Below are 23671 nucleotides of genomic sequence, written 5' to 3' on the forward strand. Positions count from 1 at the left end.
CCTCCTGTATATCATTGTCTGATTAATTGATGCAATTATTCAGCACGTAGGTACTGACCGAGTTTTTCATCGAAATAATCAAAACCAAATGAAACTTGTTCCATTATAATGATAAAAAATTATTAATTAGTCGATTACTGTCTAAATTTTTAGCTTATTTTACCGCAAAATATAAATACTAAACAGTTTTTTCTATGCGTTGTTAAATTTAATACGTTTTAAAAGCAGGAAACTCATAAATTTTACGCGAAACAAATTACGCCGTAACGCCCTATTAGTACATAATTAAAAACAAGGATTCATTTAAAACGCACTAAAATTCTAAATATATATAAATGGGTATATTATGAGACCTGTCATTTAGCGTCAGAAATAAAAGAGATCAACTGTGTTTATTAAACATGATGTGACATTCTGTTTAACTGTCATTAATATACTGCTGCATTTTCCGGAAACTCATTTTGTATTGCCAGGTGAATAGTAAATATTAATAATGTTGCCATAATTTAATAAAGCTGATAGTAATACTCTATCAATAATAGGTATTATACTTATAGATAGGTAAGTAAATTAAGTAAATAATACTAATACAATATAACTAATAAGTAGGTAATATGTAAAGGGAAAATGTGGACACACCAAACAAAAGTGGGTACATACCGATTTTATCCACGTACTTTATTCGGGGCCATAGCTTTATATTTTTGATAGAAATCACCTTATCCGGCAGCCATCTTGACTGTATTTCCGCCATTTTTAAATAAAAGTATGTATATTACTAAAATTATCCCGGCTTCTAATGTTAATAATATTATAGACTAGCACACAGCAACAAAAATCCATGCTAGTTATCTTTTAAGATTACCCAAACTTATAAATAGTTTTATGCTAAGTACATATTTTAGTGGTTCCTAAATTAAATAATTATTATGAATACTTTTCATTTTGAATACGTATCTATCAGTAGCGAAGGGTGGAGGTATGCTGTTAAGATCCGCCATAAATGGTGCACATTAAACTTTGTTAGTCATACGTATTTGTTTTTATTGAACTAAGAATACAATTTATAGATGGTATTGGTTAGTTTTTAAAAATCAATGAAACTCTGCCTAAACTAAACCATAATAGTTTTGGTATATTTTGGGCATTCGTACTTATTTGTTTTCGTTGGATTAAGAATACGTATTACACATATTGTTGGTTCATTTTTTTTTTAATTCATTAAGCCCTACCTAACCAAAATGTAATACAGTAGATATAACCCCTATTTTACGTTTTTTATTGAAAAATTGGGGGTATTGAAAAAAAGAACATTTAAATTGTATGTTTCTAAAAAAATAACGTTTTATTAAAAAAACAACATTCAATTTAAATTTCTTTGAATTTTGTTTTTATTTTTTATTAAAAAAATCATGTACTTATATTAGTTTGTTGCATTTTTGTTATGTAATTGTCACCTTACGCCGTTCGAATGTCACGACCCAATCATTGTTAAGCGCGCGTAACTTGCATATTTTGAATATTTCCGACGTAAATCGCGAGAAACAAAAACATAAATTCGGGTATAAATGTACTGAAATACATTGGGACTGAAAAAATTACACGCAATTGCCGGGAAAACGTGAATTCCGGGCACGTAAAAACGAGGTTATACTGTAGATAATATGTATATATTATTCCATCTATAAAATATTCAAAGTTATGTGTGATTTAATTGCATAATTTTTAGATATTTTATAGATATACGATTATTCTTGACTATTATCTATTATGATTTGGTTTTCACATGGTTAAATTGAATTTTAAAAACTAACCAATAGGTACCAACTTACTGTAAATTATTGTAGTATTATTTTAATGAAAACAAATACGTATGACTGTCAAAGTTTAGTGTGCACCTACTATTTATGGTGGATCTTAACAGCCTACCTCCGCTCTTCACCACTGATATAATTATATCTACCACATTTTCGTATTTCTCACCATTTTGGACCATGACTCTTTCAATAATATCCTCATTATATCTGTCTCGAACAAGCCCTGCATTTCACCGTCAGCATACAAAAAATACATGAATATATTGAGAGACCCGTCGCTTAGTTGGACCACCGAGTAGGTGATCGTCCTCTTACTTGTGGATCGACCCTCGACGTTTCCAATGTATTTTGGTATCTATCTAAGTCGTTAGGTAATAATAAATATCAATTTGGCGACCCCCAGAAGAAACTCACTTCCTACTTTACAAAATCAAAAACATACTGTCAAAAATGAAGCGCGGGAATTTTTAAAACACAAACACAATTAAATAAATATCGCAAGCGTACGGGAATTTGAAAAAGGAACAGAATAGAATAATATAATTAAACGAAATGAGTTTAGTTTGGTGACAAATAGCGCCCACCGAGGCTGGATTTCGCTCGATTTATTTCTTTAACGGTCCACGCTCCGAGTGGCGCTGATTACCGGCGCGGGATTATTCGCGCCGTAATGTCATCGGCAGATTGAGTGAGTGATACGAAACCATCCATGTGTCAATTTATTATAAACTCTGTCTCAGATAATTTTTTGAGTCTCAAAACACTGTTTTACTAATTTTCCAAAATTATATAAGTAGATATTCCTCGACTGATGACCAAGTTACGTTCCTACACTTTAATCATAAGTTGTAGTGATCGTAAATCGAGTTTCATACGATATACTTACTAAAATTAACCTATCTAAAAAAATAGACAGTTACCTTAGTCTTTCTTCACTTTACATTATTTAGTATCTAAATAAAAGGTCTCAAGGCACGAGACGCGAATGTTCCATAGATTAAACACCATTACTATAATGTACCTACATAATATCTACCTATAGATCATTCTCAACTATATGGCTACGAATAGGACAAGTTTTTTTTAACCATGTCCGATCCTAATACGATCATATGGGCCTCCACGGAGTGGAGGCTTGTATTAACAGATTGGTGTCAGCCACTTGCTCAACCTATTAGGTCCATACTCTGACTCATACATAAATTTTATTGAACTTGCCAGACCCAGGATTTGAACCTTGGACCCACGACGGTTCTTTTGTTGTACCTAATGTAAATCTCATGCTGTGAACGTCCTGAAGTTTGATTTGTTATGTCCACAATGTTTTTTTTTCTTAAATAAATATTCTATATGCAAACACACATTGAAGAACAACCTGTGATATTTTTGTTTCCTAACCCGGGATTCAAACCATGGATCAATGACATTATAGGCCGTCGCGTTTTCCGATCGGCTATCGTGGGCTTGAATAATGAAGTAGGTACCTTCATCGAAATGTAGATAAAGCTCATTTCTCAATTACATTCAACTGCATAATATCCGTGTATTATGAAATAATGATATCTGTATAATCGAACCCATGCGTCTATGAGCAGGGTCATTTACGAGAGTACTCTTAAGTTTCCGATTCTGCAATATATTAGATAATAATCCAATACAGGTACCTAGTACCTACCTATTCTGTTAAGATGAGTTGTAAACATAGAGATATTACAAACATTCTATTTTGTATACCTACACGTAAACAATGTGAAGTACTTATTCATCATATCATGACATTCAACTGCCTACGCCTTACTAAGTGTAGAGTAACGAAGAAGCAAGCTATTCTACCCATTAAAAGAATTTCCTTGCTTACAAACTAAAAATCTTACCTACCCAATGTTTAGTCGTTAACCACATTTGATACATTAATGTACCTACTAGACACAGAATAGACAGATGAATCGTAAAGTAGGTATTAGTTCGCGGATGTACTGTTATAAATAAAATAGCTCGCCAATTTTGAGTTCACCACTACTGCCAAAATCCATAGATACGCACAGCGGGTGTTGTCCGCTCAGTGCAAGAAGATAATAAATAATCAAGTTCCTCTATTCTTGTCTATGATTAGCTGACTCCAACGAGCGTTCTAATTTCAAAAATCATTACGATTCGCAATGCAATATCATGTTATTTTTTATTAGGTACGTTTTAACGTTACTCATTAGGTACAATCGCGTACCTACCTATTAATATGTGCGATTTCGTTTTACGGAGGTTTTTATGAGAATAAATGAATATTATTTTTCTTATACCTACACATCTGCCGAAGTGTGTTCATTTTTATAAAACGCACGTCATTGTAATCATCGCTTGAGAATATTGATTTATTTTCTACCAGAGCTGGAAATTAAACCAGAACCGAACCTTGAAACATTAAGACACTTTGATTATTTTTGAACAAAAATTTGAAAACCCCGATCCGGAACTACCTAAAATGTCAGGGTTTCACTGTTTTTTTCAAATTTGCAATATTTTGTTGATTGTTAGGACTAGTTATTTAAAAATATATATCTACCTTATTATAGGGCTTTTTTTCGACCATGTCCGATACTAATAGGATCATATGGGCCTTCACAGAGTAGAGGTTTGTATTAACAGATTTTGTTTTTTTACGAGAAATGGATGTCAGCCACTTGCTCAACCTATTAGGTCCATACCCTGATAGACACAAATTGAAAAACAATATGCGTACTTACCAGACCCAGGATTCGAACCTGGGACCCACGGCATTATAGTCCTACGCTTAAGCCGCGCGGCCACCGTCGGTGCATAGAGCATTATAGGTACACATTTTACATTCTGGCGTAACGTTTTACAAATGTTTTGGTACAAGTCTGTTTCCTGGAAGCCAGACGAGAACAGGAGAAATGTTCATAGCCGATTTCAGCAAAATTCATGAATTCAAGAATGATAACCTAACCTAAACTAATCTACATCGGCAATTTTCATTTTTTTTTTTGCTGCTGGCCTCCACTAATCTAAATAGACAAGAATCAGTGTTTTTTTACTAATGTAGTTAAATACCTACCTATTAATTTTATTTGATGCAAACAAGGAAAGTGGGGGTTGGGCAGTTGGCTGTAAGAAAGTACAGTTCTTGAGTGTGGAGAAAAATAACATATCTAAGCCTAAACAAGTATTATAGAATACCTATGTTATTTACAATACCATCGTCTGTCTTATAATAATATATACCTACATTAAAGTTAGTCACGTAAACGCGCGTTCAACATTGATAATGTTTAAGTACCTAAGTACACTCAGCAGGCTTAGATTTATTTTATTTATTAAGTATCTGACCGTGATTGAACCGTAAACCAAAACTGGCTTCAAAGTCTTGGTCTATGGCGACTGGCTTTCGCATTTGCATAATATCATTAATCGGTTCAGTGACTCCATCTATTAGTAGGTAGGTATATTGTTTTTTTTTTAACTGTAACCGAACCCATAACTTTACTAGAGTTCTCATTTTTTATTTGATGAAAACGAACCCAGAAACGAAACCCTATGCCTATACGATGTTGCCGTAGGAACCGAACCTTTAGAGCTCCAACAGCTCCGATTGTAGGAACACACGTAGATAAATTAAGTCTGCAAAACATTATACCTATTAGTCTCTTTGTGAAAAAAAAATGACAGTACGTATATTTTTACAGCAATGGCTAGTTATTTATTCCCCGATAGTATTTTGCGTTACAGAATATCTACTTACCTACCTATAGCTCCACTAGACAATCGTATAGAGTCGACGTTTGAAAAATCCGAAAGATTTTATAGTTTTAGCAAGAAGGACGCGATCCTTTCTGTCAGTAGTAAATCACTTTGCTGCATTCTTCAGGAGTTTATAACTCCATGTTCGGTGCAATTTTTAAATAACGTTTTAACACTCGTTTGGAATTCAGACACCGTAGCCGATGTGATAACATTTCGGACAAACAATCTGGAATGCTGGATACCCTGAGTTCAAATCTTAACTAGATCATAACATTTTTCATATACCTACCATCAGATTCAAAATTATCTGAAATTCATAAACTCAAATAAAATATCAACGGTTTTGTATTATCCGGGTTTCACTTGTCAGCATTTTCAGACTTTAACTGTATGCACATGAATGATACAAGTGACAGACAATTAAACAAGTAACAAAAATGCTCTGGATTATGCGAGTAGGTATAAACATAATACCTCGTTTACACGTGCATGGATTTACTGTTGACAGTACTGTATTATCGCAGCCATAACAATAAAATATATGGGTAAACATGTATTATCCTGCAGTTGCAAGCTTGCATGCATGAATCAAAAAAGTTTTCATGCGACAGTAGGGATTTTTTCGATCTGCCCCTCCGCAGTAGAACGATAGTGGCGAACCTGCCGGCAAAAAAACGAACTATACTCATTTTGAGGTTAACTTTTACGTGCAAACAGTTATTGTCACGATAGTTTAAAGCACGCACGATTGCTGTCAGTAAATCCATGCACGTGTTCAGGCGCTATTGACATAAGTATTATTAAATAATGAGGTAGAAACAGTTTAATCTGTAGGACCTCCGAGCAGTGGTGAATTTAGGGACGCGAGGGCCCGAGCTACTGACTGATTTTTAAGCCCCCCACGATAAAAAATAAAAAAAAATCATAAATTACAACTAAAAACTTAAAAATACAATGTACTTATCACTTTCCTGAAATGTCCTAGAATAATGACACAAAATAATATTAGGTAATAGGTAGCCCTATTTTATTGCCAGCATTTTGGGTACTGTTCGGTTAAAGCGGATACAGCGGAAAACGCATTTTGAAAATAGCCGATAAACTGGATTATTTGTTAGGTTAACCTAACCAAACCTAACCTAACCTAACCTTACCTAACCCAACCTAACCTAACCTAAACTAACCCAAACTAACAAATAATCCAGTTTATCGGCTATTTTCAAAATGCGTTTTCCGCTGTATCCGCTTTAACCGAACAGTACCGCATTTTGTTATGCTTTGCGTAATATGTGTTGTCTCCTGATTTGTGAGAAATACCTAAACATATTTTTGATATTTCGGTAAGTATAATTTATTTTAATATACGTATAACTGGCTTGAACTATTTCGATGCCTTTTTTCTGATGAATCGATTGCGCCAAATGCGTCAACGAAAATCGCCGCTGCCTCCGAGCAATCGTCTTGTACGATTCTGCATAAAATAAATTAAAAATATAGATGTAATAAAATTTTAGCCACATATTGTTAACAAATACGTTCACAACACAGAACAGTAAATTTTGTGAAAGGCATTATTTCATATGAGTATAATATCAGCTTTATTCCTCACGTGTTTCTGGTGGGCACAAATATAAAAAAAATGACTGTGTGTTTTAATTTAGCTGTCAAATTTGTCGTTCGGTCTGCTTTGTAATGCTGGCATACCACAATATCGAAACAATCATGTCAAGATATGCAAGGAATCTGTCCAATTAGGTGCGAGAATGTGCAGTCAGTAGCAGGGACGCACTGTGGTTTGGGCATACTGAGCACTGCGGTAGAGTACTGAAGTTGTATTAAAATATTCCTATATTCTGAATATAGTAATCTCTTAAACTATGTTAATCTAAAAACACAAAGTTTTTAATTTCTTTCATTTTGTTAACTGTCAATTCATGGTGGAACTGCATTGTATTGTTGTTTTTATTTAATAAAACGCAATTTTTTTGTAGTACTTATTCCACTTTTATTCAAGAGATTAGGACCGGTTTCGTCCACCTCAGAGGGACATTTTCAACTTTCAACATGAGTGTTTAGAAAAACAATTCTATTGGCTATATTTTCTCACGAGTGTTTTCAGAATTATGTATGTTCAATAATTAGAATAGTACATTCTTAAATCTTGTGAATTACTCGTTGAATAAAAGAAATAGTTATTTTTAAGGATTATTAATAATTGTTGGGTTAGGTTAGGTTAGGTTATCATTCTTGAATAATTCATGAATTTGGCCCAAAATGCGATAAAAATTGCCGCTGTTCCCGCCTGGCTTCCAGTAAACAGACTTGTTTTCTTTTTTTCAACTTCATTTGGCGGCACTAAAAATCCTTGTTTCAAACCTGCTCCGAGATTTCTTCGTACTGTGTATTTTATTCGGAAATGCATCATATGTACAAAATCAACATTCCATGTTGTATTATACCTACTGTATTTGACATGGTATGGGAATTTTGAATTTTTGTAAATACCTACCTATGTATTTATTTACATATTTATTGTGTACATAATTAGGACACAAAAAAATAAATTAAACCCACCATACACATGTTAATGCGCATTCCTCAAACTTAGCACTGATTTAGAAAGGTATCTACTTCCAGGTTTTTTTATTCTTCCGTTCAACAAAATAATTAAAATATTTTAGATAGGTACGAAAATGTTGACAGTGTAGTAGGTGACTTACGACATTTTAAACTTGAATAAAATATCAACTATGTTAATATCATTGGCTAACACCGCGCGCACATCACGTCCACTAGACGTTACCACAAATAGGACTTGCATTCAATGCAAATACGGTTTGGTCATGGGGATAGCATGTGAGGTAATAGGCGAGCGTCACACGGCCGTCAGTTAGGCGGAGAAGTGATGCACGGGAAATATCATGACAAAGGTAGTTTACGAGGGTCATTTTATTCTTCAGAAGCTACGTCCACTGTAATGTCCGTGTGTAATACACCAATTTTAAAATCAGTCAATGCATAAAACGAGAGCAGTTGTCAGTATTCGGCATATGACGTATTCTTGACACGTGTTTAAATTTATCCCGTATTCTTCCTTACTCGAGCTCGGTTGCCGGCTTTTCCTCACCCCTTAAGTATTTCAATTCCCATTATTTCATACACAAACTGATACAAATGCTCCGGGGGGGGGGGGGGGTAGAAACGAAAAGATACATTTTTAAGTTAGTAAATAGAATATTATTCTTTATTCATGACTTCTCTCGGTACCTATTGTACGGTACGACAGAACTGTGGCCACTGTAACACCCATAGCACTTCGATGCCACATGCCAAAAAGACAAGACAGCGCGGACGATATAATCGGACACTAACGATCCTAATAATTCGAGTGCTTAAAGTCAAACAACGTTATCTACAAAAAGGTGTTTTTTTTAGATAACGTTATTTTACATTTCCGGGTACATGATAGTCAAACAACGTTATGTCATCTTTTCTAATTTCTTCTTAAATCGTCAGTAAAATTTAACGTTAACTACATAATTGAGTTACCCTTGTTTTCATATTTTTTGAAACCTATTCCTATAAATTTTAACATCATCATAAGCATAACGATTTTTGGCTCTCCTGTTAAGTTGCACTTTTGTTTTGTAGATAGTGTTTTTGACATTAAGCCCTCGAATTATGACCGTTATATCACGCGCATTCGATAAATAAATTTAAAGATTATAAATAACTTGTGACTTAAAGTCCGGAGTGTCTGGGTATGGAGAGTGTACCCGGAAAAGTGCAGTATTCCGCGGGCCGGGTAAATGTGACAATCAATGGCACCTACTTTATTTTGTTATCGATTATGTTCATAAATAGGGCCTCGCGTACATGCTCCTATCGGGCCTCGCACTTGCTAGGATCGGCCCTGGTGATAACGGATATAGCACCAAAAGAAGACGAAGGCTTACATCGCAAAATAATATGAAAACACGTTCTGACGAAATCTGTGTTGTAAGCATTGGCGGCTTATGCCGGAAAAACTAGGAGGTCAATTTTGAATATATTATTTTAATTTGCCTTTTCGTTGTATACTGAAAAGACGTATTGCAAATTGACTTTTTATACATTATAGAATAAGTGCTAGAAATTGTTATAGGTAGGTACCTACTTAGCCTTCAAAAAATGACAATTTTTCATAACGCCAACCCATCGTTAACCGAAATTGCACACAACGCGTTATAATTTTTTGTAAATTAAGTCCACTTTTCTTTCATTGCTTTTTGAAAAATCATCAATCACACGATTATAAAAATTGTCTATTTTTCCCAGATATTTTTTTTCAATACTGAGCATTGCAAGAGCGGTCAGTCTATCTTGGCCCATCGTATTGCGTAGAAAGGTTTTTATTCTTTTGAGAGTGGAAAAACATCTTTCACTTTCAACTGTTGTCATTGGTATGATGCAAATAACTTGGAGAATTTTGATCGACTCGGAAAATGTTTCGTTGAAATTATTGCGGAGTAAAAAATGTAGAAGAGAAACTGCACTATTAGCGCCATGCAAATCATCTCGTTGATAACACACCAATAATTCATTTTTTAACTTGGTTATGTTTATTTCTTCTAACTGTTTTACCAAATTTACTTGACTTGTGGGAAAATTATTCTTAAAATCAGTGTAATTTTCTTTATTGAACAAATCGGATATAATGAGATGATCGTTGAATGCGAATCGTGCTTCCATTTCCACTATAATTGTATCACAGACTTCAATTGCTACTGCATGCGTACTAACTGCTTCACAAAAATGTTATAAATCACTAAAAACCAAACGCATAATATAGTGCAATAACTGCACCAAAAACTATTTACATATGATTAAAATAACCAAAGACATTCGTCAAAACCTGTCAACGTATCCGAACCGCATACACAATAATTGCCAGTTAACGTTATCATTCTGTTTCATTTAATTAGGTGAAAAAATCTTTTGTCTCACACTCGGGCATTGCCGATATCAGTGTAATTCACGCACCGTTGCAAGCTTCGAATTCGAATTTTGTGTTATATCGATCTCTGTCTTATGTATGAGAAATGAGAGAGAAAATTTTATAAAAATATTCAATTAGGGTCAAGTTTCAAACTGCCGGCGAACACAATATTTTTGTTCTCAGAATTATCGTCCAAACAAAAAAACAACCCAGTAGACAGGGTCGACACAATATCCCGCGCCCTATAATTTCAAATCCACCGATTATTATTAATATTATTATATATGACATTGCACATATTATTAATATTATTATGTCGATTGTAAGGTATTTATTTTGGGAGGTCAATGACCGAATGGCCTAAGCAGCGAGCCGCCAGTGGTTGTAAGACATACTGCTGTCTCGAACATTTCAAACGCCTCAAATGTGAACGAAATAATTCTTTAGGCGTATGAAATATTTTTTTTGTCCATGAATGTACACACATGCGTAGTTCTTTCTTTAATTGAAACGTCACTGCGCAGTCACTTGGCAATTTTTCATACTGACGCGTATTGTCGCAATGAGAAGTAATATAGGTAGGTATCTACCTACTTATTTGATGTTTAAGTAATATGTACATAAATAATACTTTAGCTTATTAGTACACTGAGTTCCCTGTATATGAGTTTCTTCAGGCTTGCTGAAAATAAATAATAAAATAGGTAGGTAAGCAAGTAAGTACCTAACGAATTTGTACCTAACTAAATATGAAATGGGGTGGTAATCTAAGTCTACTTAAGGGCGGCACTTTGCTTAGGGACGTCACTAGATGCACACGGTCGTTCTCTCAACCGTAGAAGTCTGTATCTGAACAGCAGTATTTTGCGGTCTGTATTATGACCTTACTGTAACATTATTTTTGTTTTCAATTCCACTATTTCTTTTGAAATCGTAGACAGCTGGTGCCTCTTGGTTTTTTTTACATTACACATAAACACTACGCAGAACCCGACTGTTTGATGTGACCCGAAAACCACACGCCGTAACAACTGGCCGAAGGGATGCCCGGGCTCGAATCCCTGTGGAGCGTCGATGGGTCATTAAAATGTTTGGATGCCGAGCGGTGTATTATTCCGAATGATATCAACTGAGTTTTAGTACCTAATATAAACCAAGAAAAACGAGCGATAATTTCATGAATTCGAATGTGCGAAATTAACTATTACATGAAATGGGCAAAATTTTGGCTAATTCATGTAATAGTCAAGCCTGTTGCCTTATTTTAGGTAAATTTTCTGCTGAGTACATGAATTCGCCAGGGTATGGAATTCTTGAACTGTCAACATGACAGAAGAAAAAGTAAATTTAATACGGATGGTTTTATTAGTTATAATTGGACATAATATAATATCATTATTATTAGGTTAGGTTAGGTTAGGTTAGGTTTTGTAATTCTGAATTAAATTATTCAACTGAATGTCCATTTTGAGGTTAGCTATCAAGTGTCAACAAACTATCACAAACATTCAATCGACCATTGCACAATTGATACCCAAGCACGAATAAAATCGCGAAAATACTTTTCAATAAAATTCTTCCGTTATCATATTATTATAGTTCTAGATTTTTTTTGCGCATAGTAAATGGATATGAACGTCATTGTAGTTATTGATTGGTATATTTTTATATTACAATCAATGACATTTGACACATTTGTTTAGTTTGATTAGTTGCAAAAAACACCACCGGAGCGCGATCATCTATTTTGACCATAGATAATATATTTACATTTTGACCAATGCATGAGCATTTGATACATTTAGTTTAGTTGCAAAAAATACCACCGTAGCGCTACTATCTAATTTGTCCAATACATGAACTAGGCAGAAAAATTACTGCCGAATTCACGCACTCTTCAGATATTTTGTCTAATTCATGAATAAGGCAACGGGCTTGCATTTTTCATGATTTAGGCAAAATTTTGCCCATTTCATGTAATATTCAATTTCGCACATACGGCGTAACATATATATTTGGGACAATATAACAATATAATATAATACCTATATTCACTACATATATCTAACTCTGAAACGCTTCATAGTATCTATTTTAAAAAGTGATCTCTCACTGTGTCTTAAGTGTAACGTGTTCAACGAATGTGTGCTAACAATGCTCACGAGCTTACGTATGCGGTTACATGTAAATTGCAGTGACGTCCTTAGACAAAATGCCGCACATGGACGGCGCCAAAATGCCGCCACATTTTTTTATACAATATTTTACATCATCCGCGAACGTGTCGTTTCTGGTCACCAAGGACGTCGAAGGGCAACGGAAGTAAACTAGACATCGCGAACCGACAATAAATACAGTCCTGTTAAACCTTTTACGTTAATTAATACATTTTTTTCCAACCAGTGAGGTGAATTTTAATGGAAAGACATTTTCGTTATTACTAAGTTTAAGTATTAAGCTATTTCTATATATACCAAATGATTATCCTCGATTTTCCGCCCTTCGAGTAACTGCCGCCCCCAAGCGACGCTCAATCTGCCTACCCCCACGGGACGTCACTGGTAAATTGTATGTAAAACATTTCACCGTGGCACAGTTCGCCGTGACCTTTCTTATCGGAAAGAGATGACCGTATACTATACGGTCTCCAATTTTATTGAGAGATGATTTTGGAAAAAATTGTGAATTCAAGAAGTTATTTCTTTCCATAGTGAAAATCTACCATTTATTTGACAGTTACCAGTTGTCGATCATTGTGAAACCATACGGTTCCAATGTGAGTTTTATATTTTTAAAAGTTGACGGGACTTTGTGAAAATTGTGCATTTAATTTCCAATTTTTAAACATACGTAAATCCACTTTTTTGTAAAGAGCTGTAGCGAAATGTAATATTTTCGGTGTTAATTTTGTGTTTACAACGCGTCGTACCGCGATAATTAGACAGTGTCTACCAAATACTTTGAATATAAACACCAAACGCAGCGGCGCGTGTTAAAAGTAAATACAAATAAAATAAAAGCAACAAACTCAATAAATTTACAATAAACCATAATGAATGATTTTTAGTGTATCTGTGCGTCTTAAAACATAATAATTACATAATAAAAAGAACTTTTTATATACAACGTTTTTAAATTTTCTGTTCTCAAAAAATGCTCAAACTTGTACTTGATATGAAGTAAATAAAAAACAAACAAACAAACAAATATAGAATACTGAAATGTCATTTTGACATGTCATATTGATTTCCATAGTAATGCGCGTATATATTAATAATTTAGTTGCTAGGACCCCAGACCCCTAGCAACCAATAATGGTGTCGAAATAACTTTTCATACAAAACAGAATTAACTGAAAATAAATTCAATTCTGCTTAAAGATGGTTAAAAGTATTAAAATAATGCATTGGCATCGTGTTCTGATATATTCTAAAAGTTTCAAATGTCTAGCAAGTCGGGAAGTTAGTTCGGGGAAGTAAAATCGATTGCAAGATTTGTACTGGACAAATAACCACCGGACAAACAATAATACGAGCTAATAAAAAGGCTGTAAAATAAAATATCCATGGATTTCGAGATTAGTTTTTAAAGTTTGGTGAAAAATAGTGATTAAACTAAACAGGTTTACATCGTTTTTACATCATACAAAAAGTTGGACTAAATCATGGACTTAAACTGGACTCTTTCACTTTCGGGGTACCTAAGTGCTAAGCTAATAATTATTTATCCGTATACATCACGGGAGATAGCATTTTGCAGAAAGAGCTCGCTATCCGAATGGGAATGGCTGGAGCAACATTTAACTCGATGCGGAATATCTGGGACTCACGATTGTAGTCGGTCAAAACCAAATGCCGCCTATTCGACGCTTGCATTCTGACGGTGCTGCTTTACTGTAGCGAATCATGGCACCTTACGAAGGCTCAGCGCAACCGTATACTGAGCTTCGGAAACAGATGTTTGCGATGGATACTGGGTGTGCGGTGGTATGATTTTAGGAGCAACGAGGAGATAAGAGAACGCACCAAGCAGCCTCTCATCACGCTGAGTGTGAAGAGGCGACGTTGGACCTGGCTCGGCCACGTGCGGTGGATGCCAGAAGAGAACCTCAACCTGGCTTGCCTGTTTTTCAAGCCGACCGGATTCCGGCGTCTTGGAAGGCCGCAAAATACTATCTACAGAGTGTATACGGCGGAGCTACGGGATGCTGGTTTGACCTGGAACGGAGCAAGAAGTCTGGCGAGCGACAGGGATTCTTGGAGACGCCACGTGGTGTCCATATGATCTAATTAAGAGGCGGATATGGCCAAAGAAGAAGAAGAATCATCACACCAATTATTATTGATAAAACTAGGCTATCTGAGGTACCTAACTACCTCAAATCCCGCCAAATAAAATAATGAAACATTCTTAAATTCGCACAGTTCGCCGTTAGATTTCTTTTTCGGAAAGAAATGAACGTATATTTACTACCTATACGGTCTCCAATTTTATTAGATTTAATAATCAATTCAATTTTCATAGCTGATTTTGGCAAAATTCATGAATTCAAGAATGAAAACCTAACCTATCATTAAATAATCCAGTATATTGGCTATTTTCAAAATTTGTTTGCTGCTGGCTTCTTGTAAAGTGTAAACAGACAAGAACCGTATTTTATTTAGACATGAATTTTATGTCATTACTATACGACCCAAAGAGGTTGGATGATCTTTAATATACGGCCATATATTTCCGATACAACATTTCACGGTAATGTGTGATACGGCGAACTGCTTACGTACAAATTTCCGGAGACGATTATCTTATCGGGATCGGACATGGTCTAATCCTCATGAATGAATGAAGGCACCTTAATATTAAAAGAATAAGATTAGAGGAAAATATAGATATTAAAAGAATATGATAGGTAGGTACCTCGTTAGCTACGTACTAAATATAAATTGTCAAAATAAATTATCTAAATATTAATTTATTTTCATCACCCACCACTGTCAGCTACCATTCTTTAATTCGGTCGCTTGACACATGGATGACAGTAAATATGTAAGTAGAAATATTTGTCAACACGAACGAACGTTTGGCTCGACGCGGGATGATTAATTATTATTGCGTAGGGACATCCCCGGGGCAAGAGAATGATGGGTTTAATTTGTATCACTGACAAGAACTACTCATCACGACTAGTATCTATGATGTCTTTGAAGCATAGACAATAAAAAAAATAGTAACACACCGAAAATAACACAATGTTGTTTATTAAGTAGCTACCTACTAAACATAATATTATTCATTTAATATATTGTGAAATAATTAGGTACAAGATAAAAAGAACTTTTTATATACAACGTTTTTAAATTCTGTTGAACCATATAAACTTGACTTGACTAGCTTAAACAATCAAAAAAATTTGTACTTGACATGTCATATTGATTTCCATAGTAACGCACGTCTAAATTAATAATATAGTTACTAGGACCCCAGACCCCTAGCAACCGATAATGGTGTCGAAATAACTTTTCATACAAAACAGAATTAACTGAAAATTAATTCAATTCTACTTAAAGATGGCTAAAAGTATTAAAAGTGCATTGGCATAGTGTTCTGATATATTCTAAAAGTTTCAAATGTCTAGCTAGTCGGGAAGTTAGTTAAAAATCGATTGCAAGATTTGCACCGGACAAAGAACCACCGGACAAATAATAATACGAGCTAAGAAAAACGTTGTCAAATACATCATGACCAATTCAGTTGTTTGTTCTCCCTAGGTGCAGAACTAACCTGCTATTGATAATGACAATTAATTGGGAGGGCAATAATTCTGTTCATTTCATTGTAACATTGGCGCCAAAATAATTTAGAAAAGAGACAATTTTTATTTTTACATAATATTATATTTTAGATACACAAATAAAGAAAACATACGAAAAAAAATATTAAATATTCAAAACTAAATAACAATATTGTGTGCTAACCTTCTTAAATATTCTATATTAGAAATACTACCATACAAAGCCATTAAATAAGTGTTAAAAGCTGATGATTTTAAGTTATTACTCTACTAAAAGTTGCAACGGACTAAATCTCAAATTACACCGATTATTGTAAGTAGGTATGTAAATTTTATATTTTTACCCAATTCGAAAAACCAAAAAAGCACTTGATTTATATATTTTTGTATTTTATACGGGCGGTTTTGTCTAGGCAGATTTGTCCGAGCGGTATTGACGACCACTGGAACGGGCGCATTTGGTTTGGCGGCAATGTCTGGGCGGTAATGGTATTCTAAGTCAGTTGTAGGGCTGGGAAAGTGTGTTGGACACTGCTAATTTTGATACTGGACCAGTCTACGGCAGTGATGTCCCGTAGGGGTAGGCAGATTGAGCGTCGCTTGGGGGCGGCAGTTACTTGAAGGGCGGCAAATCGAGGAGAATCATTTGCTATATAATATAGAAACAGGTACCTAAACTTAATAATAACGGAAATATCTTTCCATTATAATTTCAGCTCACTGGTGGGAAACAAAATGTATTAATGAACATAAAAGGTTTAACAGGACTGTATTTTTTTTGTCGGGTTCGCGATGTCTAGTTTACTTCCGTTGCCCTTTGACGTCCTTGGTGACCAGAAACAACACGTTCGCGGATGATGAAAAATACTGTATAAAAAAATGTGATGGCATTTTGGCTAGGGACGTCACTGGTCTACTGTATACTTGAAGTTGAATATTTCTGCAGTAGGTAGGTACTTAGTTGGTCGATAGGTCATGTTGATGATAAACAGTAAAGTTATCTATCGCTTTAGGTAGGTATAATATATAATTCCCGTTTAATTGCAGTCGTTTAAATGTAACAAGTAATTCAATTTGCTTTACTGTCACGTAACTGCAACAGATGTTTTATGGTAGAATTGGGGAGTATTTCATTTAACAGCTAATTAGCGTATCATTATCATCTTTCCACGATGCTCGTATAACTTTTTGTTGAAATATAATCCACAACTATGTCGATGTTTTTGTTTTTTTTTTTTCGTGATCCCTGGTTTTTGCTTTGCGATACAGGAATGTGAAACCGCACTGACACGCCCCATATCCTCCGAAAACTATAAATAATTATGCCAATCCCGCGTTCTGGGGATTTCGCGGAGACGAAATAAAAAAAATTAGGCACCCACATACCTAATATTTTTTTCGAGTGTGAAAGGTGCCGACGAACATCTGAGCCACGGAGTCGAAACTAACTTGTAAAAATCATATCACTAAAATAATATATACACACCAGTGGCGAAGGGTGACTTTTGGAAAGAGGTAGGTTGTACAGATCAAAGAAAACGAGCACACTTGTCAGGTATACTCACGGGAAATAAGACGATAATACGATATTACTACTGATGAATAGGTAGGTACACACTAATTAATGTCAACGTCACACTAAATGGATGAAATTTCAATAACTCCCTGACGATACAGAATTCAGCAATGAATATAAATATTGTATTTTCCTATACCTATACGTAAAATACGCCTAAAAATATATCATCGATAAATATTATCAACAGCCCAATATGACAAACAACAAAACAAAAAAAATATAAAAATATATGAGTGACATATGACACTCACTTTTTCGTCGGGTCTGCCGAATGGCATAATCTGTTCTAACGCCATTACAATAAAGGTGATATTAATATAAATTCCCGATGCTTTTTGTCGGGTCTGCCGAATAGTTCGATTCGAACTGGTTCGTTCAAATGAACATTGACACTAGAAACACTGTTCTAACGCCATTACTATAAATTATTATATAAACATTGCTATAAATTCCTGATGCCTGATATCGCATAATGGAAATTGCGTGACGTCTACCTATACATGTGCGAATGTCGCTATGCGCGAATTTACTTGCTAGCTACTGTATTGAGTGCGTTGTCCATTAATAATGTCATTGATCTGTCAATTCAGCAGACAAAGCTGTTTACGTATTACGTCGATAAGTGGGAATGTCACTGCTCAGTAACGACGCGATAATCACCTCCGAAATGCTTTCCGCCAATCGAAACCAACGAATGCAAACAAGGGTACGAAATATTAGAAGTGCTTTTTTTCTCTTCTTCTTCCGCCGCTACGGACGCGCTTAATGCGGTCTGATCCCAGGCGCGCAGGCGTGACGTAACAAGTTAATCTTCCGCCAAACGTTTCCAGAGAAGGAGTTTCAATTTCCACAAAGTCCACCGCCGCGAAGGTGACGTCACCATCGCTAATGTGACAAAAATCTGCCCGACCTAATAATTGTAACTAACTATAGGTATTATGGAAAACTAATCTGACAACCAAAGGGTAACCACATTTAACTTTATAAGCCAGCACGTTACCGTTCAGCCATAACGGGCATTATTTTCTCATAATAATAACTCTCGGACCTCAGTATAACTAAAGATAACTATTGCATAACATAAAAAAATGGAGACTTCTATGGTTTTCCTGTCAAAATCTATGTAGCAAGTCCAGTTTATGATACGAGCAATGACATTAATATGGACGAATCATGTGGGAAAAAAATGACACTCACTTTATTGTCGGGTCTGCCGAATGGCATAATCTGTTCTAACGCCATTACAATAAAGGTGATATTGCTATAAATTCATGATGCTTTTTGTTGGGTCTGCCGAATGGTTCGGTTCGAACGGGTTTGCTCAAATGAACATTGACATTAGAAACACTGCTCTAACGCCATTACAATAAAGGTCATATTGCTATAAATTCCCGATGCGTGATATCGCATAATGGAAATTGCGTGACGTATACTTATACATGTGCGAATGTCGCTATGCATGAATTTACTTGCTAGCTACTGTATTGAGTGCGTTGTCCATTAATAATGTCATTGAATACGAGCCATTTTTATAATATGCACCCGACAATGTGTTTCAAAACGAGTCTTTTTGTTGCTTCGCTTTCCTATGTTTTGGCCCAATCTCTATATAAGTAGATTTTCTTGGTTACATGTAAATTGTACGTAAAACATTTCACCGTGGCACAGTTCTCCATGAGCTTTCTTATTGGAAAGAGATGACCGTATACTATACGGTCTCCAATTTTATTATATTCAATATGAACATTAATTCAATTTTTATAGCTGATTTTGGCAAAATTCATGAATTTAAAAATGAAATCCTAACCTAATCTAACAAATAATCCAGTATATCGGCTGTTTTCAAAAATTGTTTGTTGTGAAGTGTAAACTACTATAAACCGACAAGAACCGTCTTTTATTTAGACATGAATTTTATGTCAATAGGTAGGTACTATACGACCCAAAAAGGTTGGATGGTTTTTAATACGGCCTTATATTTCCGATACAACATTTCAGGGTGAAGTGTGATACGGCGAACTGCATACGTACACGTTTCCGGACACGAGTTTTCTTTGACATCTATGGTGACATCTTATTTATGTTGGTACGCCTTTTTCAATAAAATGTTCAATGAAAGGTAGATACTAGGTAGATTTCGTAAAAATTAAAATAAATTAACAAAAATATAGATTTGTCCACTTTCCAATTTGCCAGGTAATTAGAATAGGAAAAAATCCCATAAAACTTATATTAAATTTTGTAGTTTTTTGTCAGTACCTAAGTTATTAATTACCTACACTTGGAAAATCAATAAAATCTTACCTGTATTACTCTCATCGGCAGGCCAGTTTCCTTCGCCAGCTGTTCTCGTATGTGTCTGGTTGGTTTGGGCGTCTGCGAGAAGGCGGTCTTGAGGATCTCCAGCTGTTTCGCTTTGATGGTTGTGCGAGGGCCTCGTCTCTTCGACCCTCCGTTTCCATCATCAGGGCTCTTGTTCTCGGCCTGCGAGTCACGGGTTTCTGGGTCACCGTCGAGGGATCCCTATAAAATTTCAGTCAAATATAAAAATGAAGTACAACTAACATTTACGACAAAGTATTTATAAATCTACCTTGCCCCCATGTTATACCTATACTCACTCAAGGCCCACTACAGTCAGGCCGTGACACGAAACTATAAAGTTTAATCGTAGTGGTAGTTATTGCTCTACTTCGAATGTAATATGGTAAACTGTTTGAACGATGATTGTTGCATATTGAAATACATGATACTTATTAACAAAATAATCAATTGAAATTCTTCATTAATTGCGAATAGGTGTACCGCATTGCACTCCAAGATAATCAATAGCTATCATTCATTAATTAATTAACTTATAATTAACTTAAAATCTATCAGTAATTCTCAATTTAGTGCCACGGTCTATACTGCCCTTCTAAGGAAGAAGGCAGTAACTGACTCTCATACACTTTTGAGATAAATGACATAATGTGTTTTTTCTCAAACTTTAGTACTTACTGTGAATTAACAAAAAACGGTGGTAATTTTTATTAGTAGGATGTTAAAATACAAACAAAGTAATAATAAACAAGCAGTAGGTAACTGCAATGAATAGGTGCAATTACTGGCTTTTTGCTAAAAAAAATATATTATTTTAGAAGATGTCTATTTTTTCACTAAGGATTTTAACGGTATTTTAGTCATTAGTGATAATACTGATTTTAAAGTGAACACAATATATAGCTTTCAAAATTCCCTAACGGATGGCATTTATAACTCAATTTCACAAATTTTGCGAGTTACTGCCTTCTTCCTTAGAAGGGGAGTATATAGGTAATATACAGTCGGCCTCGCACGTTAGGTAGGTACCTACGTACCAAAATAATGAATCGTATGAGAATTTAAAAATAACTTAGTATGAGGCTTTGATTAATTTAAGATTTTTCTTCACTATTTTCACTTAATGGAACCCATATCTACCTTTACAATTAGTGAATCGATACTAAACGATTAATAACCATTTACCTTTGCTCGCCAAAATAATTTAAATACAAGAATTAGCAAACATAATCAGTACCCACTTTTACCACGAAAGTTGTGAATTGATTTATGATTTCATTCGTATGTAATGAAATTAGAATGATAGAACAGTTGCAATGTTAGGTACGTAGAAGCCCGAGGCACTGATAGGTTTGAACGCCTTGATTCAGTGTTCGGAAAATTGTAGGCAAATAAATACAAGCATATTCATATCCCTGCCTATATTTATATAAAATTCTGATTGATTCAAAAGTAGATTAGCAAGTAGGTCCTAGTAAGCAGGTATCAATTCGTACTTATCAGATATACCTATGATAATACTATTAATGCACGGTCACATCTTTCCGACACAACAACTCACCATGAACCGTGATAATGTATAATTTAATACGTAGGTACAATAATTTAGGTAAGTATATGTAATTTTGCATAATATGCTATAGGTATACCTAAACCATTTGGTAAATGTTATGCGTAGGTATTTAAGTTAGCAGATTTTGTAACACTAAACACATATTTTAGTGAATTCTGACGAAGTGTTCACCTCATCTGCTTGATGGAAAACGATCATTGATTAGCGAAACCTTTAATTACAATCCATTTTTGGTTAAGTTGACAATGCGATTTCTTACCTGGTCTTCTGAATCATCCTGCCCCGTCTTCGAGTCGCTGTTCATTGCAAGGTCTGATGGATGGGGCAGGGCGCCGGGACTTAGAGACGACGGGCCTTTGGGGCCCCCTGCCTCGTCATCATCGTCGTCCTCTTCGTCGGAACCGATCACAGAATCTGCTGGAGAAAACGACTTCAATTAGAAAGTTTTACGAATACAACATAACATTAATATAATTAACAATATCTACATGACACTAACACTCGTCATTTTATTGAGGAGCCGACAATAAAATTAAGCCAGTCCAAACGCACCGGTGACCAAGTTGAATAAATCGACTTCAAAGTTACACAATATGTGATATTAATTAATTTTACACAATTAGATAATATATTATTATTAATTAATATAACTAGATAACAAGCAGATCCAAACAGAGGATGATCGGCCATGGTGGCACTATGAAAATAAAAGCAGAAAACGCTGGGCTGCAAATAAACCAGTCAAAAACTAAGTATGGTCAGCACACGCGATCAGGTACCGCTGCAGAATATAGACATAGGACAGCATGCATATGAAGGGGTGGACAAGTTCACGTATCTCGGATCCAGCCTAAATACCCAAAATAAGACAGCAGAGGAGATAAAAATCCGCCTTATCTCCGGGAATAAATGCTGGCATGCCTGCAAGCGACTGGTGAGGTCGAAAATTCTAGGCCGAAGAAGTAAACTTCTAATATATAAAACAATTATAAGGCCAGTGGTCACTTACGGCTGTGAGACTTGGTGCTTAACTCAAAACGAGGAAAATAAATTAACTGTCTTCAAAATACTCCGAAAAATCTTTGGACCCACGTTGGAAAATGGGAACTACAGAATAAAAATGAACCACGAGTTGGAAGAGCTGATTGAACAGCAAACAATCATAAGATACTGTGAGTCCCAAAGACTACGATGGGCGGGACATGTGGAGAGAATGCCTGAAGTTAGAGCGCCGAGGATCATGACAAAGTGGCTACCCCAACGGAAGAGACCCAGAGGCCGTCCAAGAAGGAGATGGGCTGACGCCGTAGAAGTGGACTGACTTCATATAGTAGGACCTGGTAACTGGAGAAGTGTGGCGAGAGACCGGAGTGAGTGGAGAGCGGTTGTGAAGGAGGTCAAATCCCACCCCGGGATGTAGCGCCGTGGAAGAAGAAGAAGATAATATATTCAACATTCCCTAAATATGGTCTGGTTTTCTATGGATTATTTATTATCGTAATACCTAATGATTATTATGAATGCGTATTCGATAACTACGATGCGGCAGCTCACAATAACTCGTGGGCGAATACCCTTATTTATACATATAGGCCAGGTGTTTATTACTGAGGAATATCTGGGTATGGGGAATGTACCTGGAAAGTTGTGTCATTTCGTGGTTGAAGCAATGAAAAGTTAAAAAGTTATAAGTAAATAGTAGTCGGGATAAAAGTGGAAGTCAGTGGCACCAGATAGATTTTGTTAAACTCACAAGGGAAGACTGACAGGGCTAAAAAAGTCAAAGAAAATTACATTTTAACCTTAATATGTGATCCTTCCAACATAAATGATAATTGATAGGTATAATTTA

General features: G+C 35.3%; 1 protein-coding gene across 1 annotated transcript in view; it reads right to left on the reverse strand.

Moving 5' to 3' along the window:
• Window positions 1–23671, reverse strand: part of Lim1 (LIM homeobox 1) — a 178821-nt gene that overhangs the window by 57491 nt on the left and 97659 nt on the right. Inside the window, exons 4-5 of the mRNA XM_085950263.1 lie at window positions 22079–22236; window positions 20229–20447 (exon numbers count right to left, since the gene is read on the reverse strand). Coding sequence (XP_085806389.1) covers window positions 20229–20447; window positions 22079–22236 — 377 coding nt within the window. The remainder of the gene's footprint in view (window positions 1–20228; window positions 20448–22078; window positions 22237–23671) is intronic.

Source organism: Rhyacophila brunnea, unplaced genomic scaffold, assembly GCF_057557595.1.
Source record: "Rhyacophila brunnea isolate RB1 unplaced genomic scaffold, BYU_Rbru_1.0 scaffold_23, whole genome shotgun sequence".
Classification (NCBI taxonomy): domain Eukaryota; kingdom Metazoa; phylum Arthropoda; class Insecta; order Trichoptera; family Rhyacophilidae; genus Rhyacophila; species Rhyacophila brunnea.